Source organism: Salvia splendens, unplaced genomic scaffold (genome assembly GCF_004379255.2).
Source record: "Salvia splendens isolate huo1 unplaced genomic scaffold, SspV2 ctg43, whole genome shotgun sequence".
Lineage (NCBI taxonomy): Eukaryota > Viridiplantae > Streptophyta > Magnoliopsida > Lamiales > Lamiaceae > Salvia > Salvia splendens.
In genome coordinates this window covers 620-19,331 of record NW_024599080.1, presented here as the reverse complement: position 1 = coordinate 19,331, position 18,712 = coordinate 620, and the positions used below count along the sequence as shown (strand labels likewise).

The 18,712-nt window shown below is 30.6% G+C and overlaps 2 protein-coding genes across 2 annotated transcripts; both read left to right on the top strand.

Moving 5' to 3' along the window:
• Nucleotides 1-176: 176 nt before the first annotated feature.
• On the top strand, nucleotides 177-4,085 carry LOC121790171 (the record flags this gene model as incomplete). The annotated part of the gene is made up of 9 exons (XM_042188445.1): nucleotides 177-265; nucleotides 340-405; nucleotides 1,311-1,396; nucleotides 1,569-1,626; nucleotides 1,969-2,169; nucleotides 2,507-2,572; nucleotides 2,995-3,074; nucleotides 3,158-3,281; nucleotides 3,560-4,085. Coding segments are annotated over 8 exons (761 nt in total), but the record flags the coding sequence as incomplete, so codon positions are not given.
• Nucleotides 4,086-12,918: 8,833 nt separating this feature from the next.
• LOC121790172 (cyclin-dependent protein kinase inhibitor SMR3-like) lies at nucleotides 12,919-13,486 on the top strand. The gene has a single exon (XM_042188446.1). It carries the CDS (start codon nucleotides 12,999-13,001, stop codon nucleotides 13,293-13,295), a length of 297 nt encoding a protein of 98 aa, XP_042044380.1. The 5' UTR covers nucleotides 12,919-12,998; the 3' UTR covers nucleotides 13,296-13,486.
• Nucleotides 13,487-18,712: the final 5,226 nt, after the last annotated feature.

Genomic DNA, 18,712 nt, shown 5'->3' with positions numbered 1-18,712 from the left:
ATTTGGAAGTCTAGAACCAATTGACCAAACACTGCAGTAAAACAAAAGATACATTAAAGCTTAGTCTTGACCAAAATTATTAGCTGCATGAGTTTGTGTTCTGACTTCATAATTGTTCTTCCAGTTGATTAATGTCACTATCCATTACTACTGATTTAGTGCACTTGTTGTTCTAGTTTCTTACCATAGCTCAAAAAAATGCAGATACTACTCGTATAGAGCTTTTATTGATTTTGGATTTCCAGATATTTTCATTTCCCGTGAGGTAAACAGCCTCGTATGTTTGTGCATGTGCTATTAGTTGAGCTTCAATTATTTTGATGCAAATGTTAATTTCAGACATTCGGATGGTCTCCAGCAGAAGGAAAATTGCATATGGTTGGTGATTATTTTAGTCAGTCTGAGGTATTGTTGATTAAAGAAACTTTAGTCATTTGTAAGTTTTGTGATAATAATTAGTTCCTTGAAAAATTTTCATGTTTTCTTATAAATTATAGTATGAAACATGATTGCTAAAAAAGTATATTAGATTCTTGGCACCATAGTTCTTAATACGTCAGCAATAATTGTTAAGATTATGCCTCTTTGTTCCTTCTGTGTGGCTTTTCGTTACTTGATTTGTGCTTGGCATATACTAAGAGCCAGTTGTCTTGATTCTCCATTGGATTTTGGATCATTGTTTCTATTGTTTAGAGAAGTAAGAATATAGATCAAAGAAGAATCAGTAATTGCTGGTGAATGGTCTGTGGTACACTGTTAAACCATAAAGATGAAGCCTAATTACCTAATCTTGTTAATTTGGATATAACATGGGGCTATTTGAATCTTGTGGAGTAATAAGTACGACAAAAAAATTCGATCAATAAGCACTAAGAAGAATCTGTAGTATTGATAATTGTACTGATGGGTATGGTGTTGGATTAGTAGTGATTAGCTAATCACTACTAACATGATCAGTAGAATGCATGTCCTCAGTAGATGGTCTATTGATGATGGTGTGAAATTTTGTATTCTCTTTCTTGTTCTTGATAGTGAATTCCAGCTATCCTCTCGTAGACGTAGATCTTTACGAGCAAACTCTGTAAACATCTTGTTCTTGGTTCTTTGGTTTACAGTTCAGTTGCTTAGTTCTTTTCACTGCATCTCTGCATTTTCAAGATCTGATTGTCAAAAGTTCACCTTTTCCAAATATTGAAGTCTTGCATTTGTGCTTATGCTTCTGATAAGTACTTGATCTTGTAGAGATATGAAAGACACACAAATTAATTCTCAAATGGTTCATATACTCACATTGCTAATCTAATGTGCAGTGGGAGGTGATTAATGAGGTACTGGGCCCAAATTCCCGACATCTATTTGAGGTTTATGCTCTCAAGCTCAGTAATGATTACCAAAAGTAAGCACTATTAATAGGCTAAATTTCTTTACATGTACTGGCCAATAGTGAGTTTTATTGCAAACTATGCATTTTCTCTTAGTAATCATCTTGTTCTAGTTCTCTAGGTTTAGTTTTTTGCTTACAGACTTCCTAAAAAGGTGGCTAAACATGTATATCCTTCCAATCACAGGTTGAACTTTGAGAATACGTTTGAAGATATCATGGACCTGTATCTGGCATACCTGCAAGTACGGTTCTAATACGTTTAAATTTTGATCTGCATTTCCATTTCTTTTCCCTTTTCTTATGATGGGCATGAATGTTCCACATCCCTACAGAAAAACCCTTAGTTCTGAAGTTTTGGCATGTATAAGATTCCTATTGGTTCATTGTTCAAGATTGCGTGTGGATGACGAATTTTAGTAGAGGCAGTCAATTTTTTATTCCCAGATAATATGTTTGCATTGCAAGAATTTACTCTACCCTGTATGTTGCTCATATGTTTGCTTTTTAGCAGAAATATGAAAAAGCTATTCATTTTTCTCGAGCTCCGCATTTGTTTTCTATTTAACACTATTTCTCTGCTATAGGTAAGCGTTGTAAATCCAGCCATGGAAAAAGCATTATTGCTCCTGGAAAAGTTTGCTGTTGATGCACAAAATGGGAAAATCCCGGAGGATACATTACGAGTTGGTGCTCCTTGGAGGCATCCCCCTAAAACAGATATAGCAGTGTGGGCAAAAATTCAACTAATGGACTTCATTCAGTCTCTAGTGAATGCAGGATTTGCGGTAAAACTGAACCTAAAACTGTGGAGCTAGTTCTTTTCAATGATAAAGCCACATTTAGTCTGTGATTTGTACTTGGCTATATTGTTCGTCATTTTATTTCCTTCATCAGAAATAAGGTCTGGTCCTCATTTACTTTGTTATATTATAGTCAAAATATTACTACTCGATGAATGTTATGTCCGTTTAAGCGATTCAAAAATCAGGGGGAGTGCTTGGAAGTAGTCTAGTTTTCTAAATTGGTATTTGAGTTCTTCGGATGTTCTGCTCATGTAAATGAGTTGGTCAGTTGAATTTCTGAAAAAAATAAAAACATGATTTTCCTTAATATTCAATGCAGGTTAATTACTTTGCTGACTGGAGCCTCGAGTTCTTGGAGGATCCAGCTGCTGATGCACTGCTACAGGTAATAATGACTTTTGTTTTCTTTACTTTGTCACTGTAACATTGGATTCTTAGTTCATTATTTGCCTTTCTCGGCATTCCACAAATCAAGGTTGCGCTATTGTCTCTTATATGCGCGTGCACATTTTCTACACGAACTACCTCACACCTGAATTGTGGAGTTTCTACTTCCTGTAAGCTACAGATGGCAATCATCTTGTGAGCTTTTTCGAACTTCCTTGTTTTTAAGAATTTCCTATGTTTCCATAAACCATGAAGGGTAACAGAAGTGGTGCTTTATAGAAGATATGCCATGATTAGTCCTTTATTACGACAGACAATTATAGTACTTAACACATGTTAACTCTCCCGCTATCCAGCTCATATCAGAGGGTATAGCATACTTTCAACAGTATCATTTTCTAAATCAAATACATTCTGCAGGTTGGTTTGTTGTACACCCAACGTGATCCATCCTATATTCGCCCCGTCAGCCGTGGGATCCAGAGGTGCCTTGTTAGATGGTAAGATATGCTGATGCATGAGTTCGATTCAGTAGCTGAACAAAGTGCCTTTTGTAGCATGTCCTGATATATAAGTGTTGCAGGCTTGTTCAAGAACGGCTAAATCTGAGCTTAAAACATTCCTTTCACTTCCAGTGGCAGCGTGTTATAAGAGGCCGTAGCTATCGGCACTTGTTGAAACAAGTTGGAGTGAAATAGTATATAGCGGTACTTTCAAATTCTCTCGATTTACTTTACTTCTCATGATATCATCTGTCGTATTAGAATTCAATATGTAACTTTGCTGCATTTCTAGGAGACACCACAACTTGGCCGTGCCTCTGAACCCCATCTCTTTTAACGATAAAACAAATAATTAGAAGCATGCGGAAAATTAAGCATCACTTTTATAACCATAGCAGTCTATAGTCTTATATCGGGCTTCTTGTTTATGTTCATGAATGAAATAAAAAATTTCATTTTCACATTGAACTATTGCGATGCAGCATCGGGCTGTTCTTGTATATGGCCTAGTTAGTGAAAAACGCGCCACTCCATGAAATTAAGTGATTCTATTTCAGGCAACACAGCAGCAATAGTTCGTCTCATGGTTCAGAGTACTCTTCTGCCATCAAAACTACACAGTAAGTCATCGTTTACTAATACCTTGTGCTACATCTTTTATCCGAATCAGGATTCTTCTTATAAACAAATAGAGCATTGTATATTTTCTTTGCCTTCAGCTTCTGCTTAAAACCAACTATCTATTTTGCTGCTGTCTGTCTTCCTGCCAATCACGTGGAACTCTACCTTGTTATCTGTTTGCTGCTAATAATCATGCGTTGTTCGTTTTCAAAAATTGAAAACAGAAGAAAAAGGTGCCGAAGTTGCAAGAATCAATATAGACTCACAAGATTGATAGCTTAGAGTTTGTGTTCTGTAAATAGCTATGATACTGACTTGCAGTTTCCTTTCTGCTGCAGTTGCACGAATTTTGTTTATGGAAGTGAAGATCCAATTTTTGAGAGTCAATTCAATCAAATCCATTTTTTTATACTACAAATTTTTGAAGCACATATACATGGTGTTAAAAATTTGTATTATGTGGCCACATTTTAGTGTTGAGGATGTGAAACTGTGGTGGTTTATATTTGTGGATGTTTGATTAAGAAGAAATTAAATAAAAGCTAGGCTGATTAAATAAAGGTGGTGGTTTATATTAGTAATACCTTTTTCATGATTTCTCAGTATTTGCGATTGAAGGCGTGGACTTTTCTTTTTGAAGATTGATTTTGTTTTCTAACTCTAATTATATATTACTCCCTTCGTTCCACCGAAGGTGACCTACTTTTATTTTTGGTTTGTCTCAAATAAAATCACTCATTGCAAAAAAAGAAACATATTTATCTCTATTTTATTCTTCTTTCATCTCTTTAGTTTATTATCATTCTAACTTTATTTTATTTCTTATTTTATTATCTCTTCATTTAACTCGTTTAGTACAATTTTCTTATAAAATAAACATTTTAAGAAAATTATTTTTAAAGAATTAAGTGGAGAGATAATAAGTAGAAAAGTGAAAAGAGAATAAAATAAGAGCGAGCAAAGTTGTTATTTTTTTTGCAAAAAAAATAAATGACTCAAGGAGTATTTTTTTTCCTTTTTTGTTTTATTAATCCAACCTCATTTTTTTAATTGCCTTTTTTTTGTTTTTTTACTAATCCATATCATTCAAACAACATCGTTTTGAGATTTTTTTTAATTATGTTAGAAAATTACAATTTCACACATCATTAAAATATAAAAGCATTATTTACTTTTACTGATATCGCCCCTTTAAATTTTATCAATGCAAATAGAATAAACCCAGGTTTATCAAACAAGATCCTCCATTTCACAATCTTATATTCAACCATTGGAGTGTCGTCACAAAATATTAAAAAATCTAATGATTTTCCATCAAAAGATTTACTAAAATATTCACGAAAACAATCCAACGATTTGAATAAAAAATGAAACACCGTTTTCAGTATTCAAACTCTATTAGCTACAAAAAAAATGGGTGGAATTTGGAGTGGATTGAATTGTTTTCGAGAACAAATGATGAATTTCAAATGGATTAAATATGTGTGGTTAAGGAAGCTTGTGAATGAATAAAGGTAACGGTGGTGGTTAAGATGGTGAAATCACATGATAATTTGTCTGCTAAAATCCACAACAAATCACGAGGAACAATCCACCTTGAGCATGAATTTTTGCATACAATCATTGCAAATTATTCAATTTAAATAAAAGAATAATAGCCTAAAGATACACCAACTATTAATTTATTAGTATAATTTTAACCATGAATTTTGGTATATTAAAGAAATCAAAATATTTGGATCGTAAAAAAATGATTAAAGTACTAAAAGTTAGTACTATACATTTTTCACCATATTAAAAATTCATAGTAGTAAAAATCTGAATGCGCCAATAGTTGATAAGTACTCCTTCCGTCTCAAAGAAGATGACTCCTATCTTGGGTGACACAGAATTTTATGCATTTTTATTTTGTGTATTAAGTGGAGAGAGTAAAGTAAGAGAGGGAGAATAAAGTAGAAATAAAAATGTTTCCATTTTAAGTAATGAGTCATCTTGGTTGAGACAAACCAAAAGGGAAAATGAGTCATTTTTAATGGACAGAAAGAGTACTATATAGCCCTTAGATTAGATATATAGTCATTTCAGTCAATTATTGACACATTTGTTTTGGACATACTTTACTAAATATTTAGAAATGTTGAAAATTGTGTTAAATCGGTGGCAACTGAAATGCCCAAAAACAATAGTATTTCGTCCACATAAAAATTATATTTAGGGTATACATAAATTTTAAGAAATGTTAAGAATATTGAGTTGAAAATATTAGTGAAATATGAAATCCACTCTTTATATTAGTTTTATGATAAAATGTGAGTGAAGTGATTTAGTGGAATGTGTGACCTACTTACCTTTTATGGTAAAAGTGAAATGTGGTTCTTATTGTAGGACGGACTGAAATAGCAGAATGTGACTCTTATTGTGAGAGGAATGATAGAGTAACATTTTTTAAAATAATTTAGCAAATCTAAAAAAAATTATTTCTTATATGAATAAGAATAGCATAGATGTGATTAAAGTTTCGACATGGAACGAATTCATAATTCTCAAATTTAACTAATTAAATAAGAATGTATTTATAAATACTAATTTGAACTTAAAATTAGTAAAATATTTATGAAAGAAATCAACATTGTTTAGGGGGCCCTCCACCCCTATGTAAATGTGTGTTAAAATATATTATTAGTTGAAGTTGTGTATAATAAAGTATCTTAAAAACGTGGCATGCTTTATGAAATAACTGAAAGGATCTGTAATTAATAACGGGATAAAATTAAATTATTTGTCCATATCATATTTTTCTGTCACATACTACTATCATCCAAAAATTTTTTTGTCATATTTTGTATGTTACAAATATTTATTAACTATTTTAGACAAATCTAGTATGTAGTGGACGTGGTATTAAAAAGTTTCTTTTAAATTTAATTAGTGATAAGAAGAAAAAATTACTTATAAAATTAGTTAGTGATAAGAAAAAATGGTAAATTTATTATATTTGTCCATAACAATTCCATGAAGATCCAGATAATTAAACACTGCCAATAATTTGCATAGTTGACAAAATTAGAAGTTTGACATCATTTTAAAAAAAAAAAAAATTACACTCATGTATGAAATATATGCTTCATGGAGAATAAGTTTTATCCCAAAATTAATTTGGATTTTCCTTTCAATTGTTTTTAGCAAATTGAAATAATGTGTGTTTGTGCAGTGAGTGTTTATGATAGTACTATTTGTATATCTTTATAAAAAATGTTCTAAACAAGAATTAGCAAGCAACGAAATATTATTAATACAAAAGCGGTTTAAAAGTAGAATAATAATAATAATAATAATATAATATAATAATAATAATAATAATAATAATAATAATAATAATAATAATAATAATAATAATAATAATAATAATAATAATAATAAAACAACGAAGTCCACTGACTTTATACGATGAATTATATGGAACTTAGTTTCCTAGAAGGGTCAGTATTATTTTGTCACATATATTATATATTAAAATTTATATCTATATTTAAATATAATGGATCTGATAATTGAGACCTGATAGATACGTGTATTCATGGCTCATCTCAAATGGTATCCAATGCAAATGTCAATGTGCATCCTTCTCCTACCACATATATAAATTAATTACAAATTATAATATCAAGATAGAATCAAATAGAAATCTAATCGGGAATATTTTCTTATATGAATCTCGATTGTCATGAATTAAATATTAATCGTAATGTATAACACATATAAATCTTGATATTATTTGACTACTTGCCTTGTATAATATACATCGAAGAGAATGATTAAATAAAAAATAAATCTCTTTACATTAATTAAATTCAACTCGGTATTATATGATACTAGTATTATAAAAAAGTTTTACTGTACAAAAATAAATTTAGTGATAAAAACACCTATAAATCAATTTTGACCATCTATTTAATCAAGATGTCCGATAAAAAAATGTATCGTAGTGTAGTTTTTGGCGACACATTCTTATAATTCACAATTATTTGTATTTTAATTTATCTCTTAGAAATTTAGACATGGCATGGAGTAAAAATATATATATATATATAAATATGGTTAAAGGGGGGGTGGATTTTGGGGGTGGGAGAGAGGTGGCAAACATGTTGAGATTAGATAATTAATGTTTTTTGGAAACATTCTCATTGATTAGATTGGAGTAAAATCCAAGCAGTAAAATTTAATAATCGATAAAGTTACCATGTGAAATGTCTTATAATTATCAATTATAGTTCTAGAAAAAGAAAAAGAAAAAAAATAAAAGGAGAATATTTTTATAATTATATTGATTAGATGCACATGCACCACTGTAATATGTTTATAGATAGATAATTTTACTTCATGAAGCTATAATAGTCTTAAGAAAAACTATACTTAGCTATAAACTTTTACACAACGATTCACATAAATTAATATTGAATGTTAAAATATATTATACAAATAAAAAATAGTACTACTATTTAGTAAATTAATATTGAATGTTATTATACAAATAAAAATAGTACTAATATTTAGTATAGGCTGAAGCTCCTCTTAGCTCTTATTAATTATCACTAATTTTTAATTGTGTTTTTGCACATCTTTGCTTATTTTCTTGGATAGTATCGATTCTCTCTTCCTCGGATTAAAACAAAAACAGATTCTTCCTCGTAATCCGCATGTACAGTAGTAGTTTTCGAACATATGAATATATAGGAATTAGAAATAATTGTGTGAATATAATACCATCCCTATTTGCAATGTGATTATAAGTATATTAGTTTTTTAGGAAAATGCATTCCCCTAACAAAAATAAGGCTTTGTAGCAAATTTATAATGGTTTTACATTTATCTGGTGATGATGCTGATTTGAAGTCTCGATCTATTGATTAACATAAATATATTTATTATCTATTAAGTAACACTTCATTCACGCACTATCAAGTTGAATACATCAAATTCACGACCATTTTTTTTATTTCTAACATTGTAACGTGAATGAAACAACATTGTCTCACGTTTGAGGTCAATCAACCTAGCTTTTCAAAACTTTCGCAAAGATACTCGCCTTAAACTGCAAAACAACGTTTTTTTATCAACCTTAGTAAAATATGTGTCACATAATCGTATCTAGTTGTCAGTTGTATTGTCCAACATTATAAAACTATGTGCCAGGATTACACAATTTCAACTTTTTATACTCAAATGTAGTACTAATATTTATTCTCAAAATCATAACTAAACCACTGGCTATACCTTCCACAATTTATTTAAAGTTATATTTCAAGGCGAAACAAAAAAAATTAAACCGACAAAAATAGAAAGTGGGGAAAAAGCAAGTTGGTTTAGAGCCAAAAGCGTGTGAGGGGATGGTGGTGGGAGCCCTTTCATTTTAGCACTTTTATTACTTTTTCAAGTAACGTAACTTCTAAACTTGCTATTGTTGCTAATCTCTCTCTCTCTCTCTCTCACACACACACACACTATACATATATACTTAGCATTCTTCATGTGGACTGAATTGATTAATTAATTTAAGACACCTCATAACTAAGGTCAGTATAAACAGCAGAGCATTAGTATTACTTTAGACAGCAATGGGAATAATGAGACCAATTGTCATCTAAGTTAAGAATCTCTTTTTTGGTCTAAAATAGGATACATTGCTTCTGATTTCTGCATTAGAAGTGTGATCACTAAGGTTTTTATACTATTTTAAAGTGATTCTCTAAGATTGTGGCTTACTCTAATGAATATAAAGTAAATAAATCATCAAAAATTTGGTAATACATCGTACTTTTCGATACGGTACAGGAAGTATGGTATAATCATCGCTTCGATAGTGTTGGAGACTTGCAATGACTCATCTCTAATATGGTATCAGAGCGGGCTCAACTTGATAATTGATTTTATCTCATTATCTCTTCTCTTGCATACCCACGTGACGGAAGTCTGATGTGTCATTCCGACCCACACGTGAGGGGACGTGTTAAAAACTCTTAAATCTTATCCCGCATTGACTTGGTGGTGATCCTAGCCCCTCTATATAAGTATGGATAATTGTATCAAACAATTTTGATATAAAATGATTGGTATTTAAACTATATTGTAAAAAAAGTTGGGTGTATCATAATTTACAATATAGTATGGTATAACGCAAATATAGTATATGACATAATTGAAAATGCTTCTACCAAAATTAAATATACTTGGAAATTTTATATAGTTTTTTTTATTTATATCGATATTTTTATATATTAAGTATACAAGTATAATGTTTTCATTACTTCTCTTACCAATCTAGTGGTAGCGTAACTCATAGCTTTGATGAATTGCAAAATCTAGGTGAGATGTATAATAAAGATGGAAGATTGCAACTTTAAAATCATTAAACCCTCAAAACAAGCAAGAAAAAAGCACTTTTCAAGAATCCTTTTTTAAAGCTCAAGTCATCGTAAGTGAGATACAAGGAAAAGGCAAGTTAATTTAAACAATGAAAATTGGTCTATTTTAATTTACTCTACTCACAAAATATACAAAATTCAATGCGTAAATTAATATCCAATCAAAATCCAATGGGGATAAAATTAGAGGTCTGGACCAAATATCTGGCTCAATTAATTTCTGTTAATTTTTATGTAGCACTCTATATATATTTCATTTTACCAATAAGTAATAATACGCAGTATCATTAAACAAAAATAATACTAAGAGCATCCACAACCGTGCTCTTGCCAGCGAGCACGGTTGTGGGCCCGGACCCACTTTTTCTGTCTGCTCTCTGGCAAGAGCACAACACCTACAGCAGTGTTCTTCCGCAAGGACGAACACAATTCAATTTAAAATTCAATTAAACAAAAACATTTCTATAATATTAAAATTCATTATAAAAACCTAAATAATATTACAAATGACAAATAAAATAAAAACCGCATAATTAAAATCCTAAAAATAAAAAATTACATAATTAAAATACTAAAAATTAAAAATTACGTAATTAGACTCCTAAAAATTAAAAATTACATAATTAAAATCCTACAATTTGAGATTGAGAGAGTTGTTTGGTATAGTGTCATTTTTTTGTGTTTGAAATGAGACTATTTATATATGAAAGTATGAATTTTGAGGTAAAATAATGAAAAAAATAAATTAAAAGTGTGGAAAAAATGGATATATTTTATTAGGAAGTGAGAAAATATTTTTTTTTATTAATTTTTAATTTTTCATATTTTTTCGATTAAAAATAATAATAATAATAAAATGATAAATCAACGGGCCAATCAGAGCATGCCACGTCGACGCCTCGTGGTCTTGCCGTTGGCACGGACGTGCTCTTAGCTAAGAGCACGTCCGTGCCAGCGGCAAGAGCGCAGCGGCGGCGGAGCTCGTCCTTGCCAACGGCAAGAGCACGAGGCGTCGACGTGGCATGCTCTGATTGGCCCGTTGATTTATCATTTTATTATTATTATATTTTTAATCGAAAAAATATGAAAAATTAAAAATTAATAAAAAAAAATATTTTCCCACTTCCTAATAAAAATCCATTTTTTCCACATTTTATTTTCATTATTTTACCTCAAAATTCATACTTTCATATATAATCAATATTTAAATATTTAAAATAAACTATAAAAAAAAAAGAGAATGCCCCACATTGTCACAAAGACATCAATAAATATAGATCTAAATCCAAATCTTTACATAATTACACTGAGAAATAGTCTTACACGAAAAATTTCTAAATGGACATGACGCCGAAATTGTAAAAGAAAACTATTTTTTTCGACCAAAAAAGCCAACTAATAATAACGAAAAGATGGTCCCACATTGACACGAACATGCTAATAAAACACACATCCAAATCTAAATGAGAAAGGAACGAAAAAATTCCTTTCAAGAACTTGCAAAATCACCATAAAAATTATTATCTCAAACACGTCAATAAATACAAATCTATATCCAAATTTTCACAAAACACGTCAAACACGATCACACGTGAAGTTCTCTTAAATAATACTATTCCCCTAACAAAACTCATCACGTAAATTGTAACTGAGAATCTCACGACTGTTTTTTCTGACCCTAAGGCATCGATCTCATCCAATTAAAAAGTGTATTATTAAAAATAGGCAACAAATAATGAGAAAAAGAAAACAACAAAAAAAGCTTTTCAAGAATGGCAAATTTAGCCTTAAAAATGGCAAACCAACCATAAATTTCATGTGCCAAACAACCAATAATGAAAAAGAAAAAAGTGAGAGATGGCCCACGTTATCTCAGATACGTCGATAAGCACAAATCTCGATCCAAATCCTTACATGTTCACGCCGTTAAACTGTCACACACAAAATTCCCCAAGTGAAACCCAACACATTAACTGGAATAAAAAAATCCACAATCGTCTTCCGGTGCAAAAGGCATTTATCTCATCCCGTAGAATGCGGATATCAAAACAAGCAACAACAAATGGAAAAAAGAAACAAAAAAATCCTTTCAATAATAATAAATTCAACCTCAAAACCCGCAAGATCACCACAAATTTCACGCGCGAAACAACCTACAGTCCACAAAAAGGAGAGAACCGGTCCCACATTATCCCAAACACACCGATAAACACAAATCTAGATCCAAATCTTCACACAACCACACCGTTAAACTATCCCACAAAAAATTCCATATAGATAAATCTCCAAACGAGCACATCGTTAAACCGTCTCGAATAAAATTCCCCCAGCAAAACCCGACGCCACGGAATCCATTATCCCAAGCCAAAACGCGCCGTTCTCATCCCAAACAAAATATGCAGCCAAGAACCAACTAACTAAAGCGAAAAGAATCCAAAACCACTTTTCATGAATAGTAAAACCCCAAATTACATGTGACCATTGAAAAAGCAAATAACAAAAAGTGGTTACAAACAAACAAAACTGTGAGTTTGGAGATGATGCTGAGATTAAAAAGAAATAGCCCAAGATAGAGATGCATCTTCTCCAAAAGCAAATACTATCTCTTGACATAGACATGTTACAAAAGTTCATCTCATGTTTGTGTAAGAATAAAGAAATCCCACCCCACATTTTTTCCTCACTCAATAACCTTACTTCGCACGCCTCCTCCCCCCCCCCTACCCCTACCCACCCCTACTATACATATATACACAATAAATTTCACATTTCACACACAAACAAACCATCTCATTTTTTTTTCACATTCATAAATCTCATTTCCCTCTTTTTCTCTCTCTCTTGGCCCCCCCATCAGCCCCCCCTGGCTCGCGTAACGATGTCTGCAGATCTCGAGATCAGAGCCGTCCCAATCATGAAGGCGGCGGCGGCGCCGCCATCTTCTCAAGAATCGGAGAAAGTGGCCATGAGCAGCGAGTGCTATACGCCGAAGTCGGCGGAGCACCGGATTCCGGCGGTGGTGAGCTGCCCGCCGGCGCCGAGGAAGCCGAGGCGAGGGAGCCTCCTCGCGTGCAAGAGGAGGTTCTACGAGCTCGACTTCTACGAGGCCGTGGCCGACGACCAGATCGAGTCGTTTTTTAGGAGGGCCGAGGTGAAGCGGAGATGCGTAGTGTAATTACGGCGGCGGCGGCGGCGGTGGTGGTGAATTTTTTTTTTATGTTTTTTTTAATTGATAGTGAATGTGAATTAATTGATTGGCTTGATGAAAGGTTCAAGCTTATGATTATTATGATCTTTTCTTTTCTGAGATGTGTATATTTTTTTTTGTTTTTACATTTAATTGAGCTATCTTGAGATGGATTCAAACCTTTTATCTCTCAATTAATCATTCATCAACTATAAAATTTTCAATTGATTCAGGTGGAAAGTTTTATAAGATGGATGGAAAGTTTTATTCCTCATCAACTATTAAATTTTCATTTGATTTTGAGGATTTGAGTAACGCTTACCGGAAATAGAATAGCATGGTTTATAATGGACACCCACAAATAGAAAAATGAGATTTTTAATTACTGCAATTTCTATAGTTGGAATTAGTAACTGATTTGGGAGGATGATGTTTTTGTAAAAAAAAAATACGAAATTTTGCAAATAAGACTAATTCATTGGCGTAAATTTCTTCATTTTTCGATCTGTCCGATTTTATTAGTGTGGGATGATTTGGTGATGAATGATCATGACAACTATGGTTGTCTTTTTTGAATTGGGAAAACACATATTTTATCATTAGTTTGAATTCATTATTTATTTATGTGGTTAGGAAATTGCTGTCACACTATCGATTAATTTAATTAATTTAAAAATATTACGAACTGATCCAAAATCATGGCATGTGGAATGTGATCTACAGCATCATGTTATAAAACATTATTTCATTAACTAACAAATTTTAAAAATAAAATAAAGTGCCATTATTTTTGTAATGTAGTCACAATATATATTAAAAAGAAAAAACGTACTCCATAAAGTAAAAAATTATTTCATTAATTAACAATTTTAAAAAATCAAATAAAGCACTATTATTTTTGTAATGTAGTCACGATATATATTAAAAAGAAAAACATACTATAAAATAATTATTGCCGTAACTGAAAGTTTGATTGTTTTTAATGTTATTGAATGGAACTAGTACTGATCAAGGAGTATTCAATAGCCAAAAAATTAGATAAATAAATGAAGTGTAATATACTTGTGAAAAAAAGTTAAATTGATGACTTTGAGTAAAAAATATAGGTGAGGTTGGTTAGTTGCTTTTCTTTCACGGAACGTACTTTTCCAAATGAGCTAATTAATTAATTAGTTAGTTAATTAGTAGTATAAGAAGAAAAATTATTATTTTAAATTCATGGTTTGGAAGAAGAAATGGGAAGTTTTGATGGGATCATCAATGGTAATATTGTAAGTATTAAAATATAATTAGTAGGTAATATGGTTGATCTGAATGAGATTTGAGTGACTGACACGTCTTTGGGATTGATAAAATTGACTTCTAATTGTCAGTAATATTAATAGTTCTATGTTAAACAGTTTAATTAAGTATTACTATAGGTCAATTCGGATAATTTTGACACGCAGTCACAAATTTTCATATGCATTATTTATGTATGGTGAAAACTAATCATAATAAAGCATCTATAGATAAATATATTTGTTGTATTTAATATTTATAATAGTTTCTCACATAACATATACTCCACTAGTCCACTATAAATATGTGTCAAGTTTCATTCATATATAATTTCATAAATCAGATTACTATGGAATTAATAGCTAATAAAATTATAAAGTAATATATCACTTTGTATGGATCTAAATCTAAACACGAGTGACATTTTGTAAAATTGTTGCATAAGTACGATTTGAAATATTTTTATACAATATTAATAAAATACAATTACTAAATGAATTGCATGATATTTTTTTTAATAAATGAATAGAAATTTAAAAGTTATGGCCTCAAGCACGAAATCTTTGGTTTCAATTATTAACCACTCTACACCAACACGGTCTTTTTTTAATCTAGTGATCGTGTATATATAGTAAAATTTACTCTACATATTCACCTAAGTAAAATAAAATATATCAATATTCGTTTATAGTAATATTAGTTCCAACATCGTGGCTGACTATATCGACACGTTCACAAAACAAGAGATTTTTTGCTTGATTAATTATCGTTTACTTTTAAATAAAAAAATTGAAAGATGAGTAAGATTCAATTTAAATTTGGTGTATACATAGGCACGTTACCCACTAGTGATATTCACATGGCTGCCTAAATTCTATATATAGCATATAGGCATTATTTTATTTATTTAATTATTTATAATAAGTAGGAAATTAATTTAATTATTTTAATCATTTGATATGAGCTAATTTAATTAATTCCATATCATAAAATATATATTTATTGTAGTTACCTTACTAGCTAGCTACTAACATAATTAATCTACTAACATAATTAATCTCACAACATTCGTACTGTAGATAGATTAAGCCGTACTTAAATAAATAAAATTACCTAATTATTAATTGTTATTGAATACATGTGTGGTGGGGAAGGATGTGGTTGAGGAGCCAAAACCAACAGACAAATGGGATAATCATTGTAATAAATCCATGAATATGTGAACCCTATTTTTTCCATCCATCATCTTTAATTATATGATTGGATATATTTCATATTTTCATATACTAATTAATTGGATGAAACAAATATCTCCACGTTTTCCAAGAAAAAATGCTCATGGTACTTCATTTGTATAAATTCAAGCATTCAGCCGTCTATTAAAATATATTACTCCTACCAAAATAAATTCATATATTTCTCCATAAAAAAATACTAGAGTACTATCTAGCTAGACTGATTTTAGGTAAGGTTGGGCAATGGAATGAAGTATTAGGAAAATGTCACTTTAAACTTTAAGTTATCTACTTTGTATTAAAAATATCATTCATCAATTTATTTGGCACTTAAATATTGACATTGTTCATAATTTCTGATATATTAGATCAAAATATGAGGGTAATTTTATGCCATGTTAAATTTTAAAAAGTTACATGCACAATGGCATCCGACTATCTACGTTAAGATTCGAAAAATAGACGCATAATAATTTTGGTGCATACATAATAATTTTGGTACAAAGGCATATGTTATAATTAAATTATCTAATCTTATAGTTCATTTTTTTATATAAGTAGGTACTTATTTAAAATTTTAAAATAATATTTTATGTTATGAAAACCTATATATTCTGATCAGTCAGAATTTCCAAAATCCGATCCGTCTTATTAAAAATTAAGATATGTGCCCATTGGACCATTACTTTAATTATAAAAAAAATATTATTTTTAATTTAAAATGAAAAAAATAAACAATTCTTTTACTTGATAAAATAGAAAATAAGCACACATATATCTAACAAAAGTGAACTAAAATTATAAATAAAAAATCGGATATTAAATAGAGAATAAATAATGTCCCAAACAATTCCATGAGGTCATATATCATAGTACACAAGAAAAAAATAAAATAAATCTATATAATAAAAAAAAACTGAAAGTATAAACCCAATTTACAATCATGTTTTGAGCTTGGTTTTTTCTTTTTACTAATATGTTTAACAAAGGAACAAATCACTTTGGTTATTTAATAAGTAATTAAGTTGTTATTTTCAAGATAAGTTATTCTACCAACATAGTAATATGCCCAATGAAATTAAAATGTTGAAAATCAATAGATGATTGATGGGTGACCTTTCTCTCTCATTATCTGTTTTTTTTAGTCTCGTTATATTATTAAATACTAAATTAATATTGGATAGTAATAAAAAGCTGATTAAAACACTAGTATTGTTGTACGAGTCAGAGGAATAACTGTGTGTATAAAATTAATTACTTTGCCTTTGATTGAGGCTTAATTCATAAGCCAACAACCTTATCTCAATATTTTACTGACTGAAGCAAACACTAATACTCACATAAAACAATCTTCTAACCTATGTTTGTCGGAACCAACATAGTTAATTTATGGGTTGCAAAAGGCAAAAAATGCCTACTTTTCCTCTTAAGTTATAAGGAAAATCTCAATAACAAAAGTTCCATTGTTACACGTTAGATGTGACTTACAATGTGGTTTATTGTAAATTAGCGAGCGGCGAATTCAAGATGAGGGTGCGAGAGGGGACGATTGCCTCAGATCATCAAGGAGAACCTAATTTGCTTTTAGGATCAACCAGAAATAATGTGATCGTTTTTAGATTTGTAGAAAACTTTATACTGGATAAGAAAACATAATAAAGAAACGTCGTTTTATGATATAAAAACAAATTGATAGTGGAACACGATACTAGAAAGCTGAAAATGAATTGTGGTCCAAACAATCACTTCATTGCTCTTATAATTTGTGAAAATTTGCTTTTTGCACCGAATGAACGTACCAAAAACTTGATCGATATTAATTAGTTAGGTGTACGGATTCTATTTATAAAAAAGAGAACCAAGATTGCCTTACAATATTCAAGTTAGACAAACTGTAATACTCCTACCTACCTAGGTAACTAGTTGTAATGTTATGTTTTGAGAGAGAAGTTGAATATATACTTAGTGGAGTAATTATAATGGTGTTTTCATATAAAAGAAATGCATAGAGCCAAAATTTGGCAAGCAATAAAGTAGTAATAGAACAAAATTAGTTTAGAACTTAAACATCATCAAAAAAACAACAAAATTATTATAACGATAAAAACAAATTATATATCATAAACCACTACATAAGAAAGGTAACGAAAGAGCACAAGAAAAAACGAATCAAAAGGGTATCACATATGTTAGCTTTATCCGTTAATTTCATCCACCAAACACTATGATTGTAACGATCTAGTTCCCAGACTAATGACTATCCCCCACACACATCACAAGTCTTTCCAGTGTGCCCTGTCCTGACTCATACGCTCTCTGAAATACTTGATAGGGGTGACCCATCTCATAATTGCTCTAGGCTAAACACGTTTAATCTTGGAATTTTTATGAGATGGACGCCATAAAAGAAGGCTTATCTTGTTTGTATGAATTGTTAAGCTCTCCTCGAATATGCAGTCTCATATTTGTATATTCTTGAAATTCCTTTTTATCCAATTTGTTTAAATTCACTCATGGCCCTTGAGTCACAAAAGTAGGAACCGCTTCTTGTGAGCATTCTCTACTCTTACATTGGACATTGAATCTATCTAAATAACTTTTAACCAATTCAAATTACACATTCATTGATCCTAGATCTATAATTACATATATAAGCTTATATATGGCAATATAAGCGCATGAAATTGGAATGACACATTAAATTTTATACATTTTGTTTAAACTCCACAAAAAAGTGTCTACTTTCTTATACCCTTTTCCAATTTCTAGTTTAAGGATTTTTCATTTACCAAATTTCTCAAATAGTGGGGGTGGGTGATGAACCAAATTATTTAAATGTATCATAAAAGTGTATATGGATGGCACTGAAACAACACTCATGTGATGTGC

Coding starts and splice junctions, on each gene's coding strand:
- LOC121790172 (XM_042188446.1), top strand. CDS start 12,999: ATGTCTGCAGATCTCGAGATCAGAGCCGTCCCAATCATGAAGGCGGCG.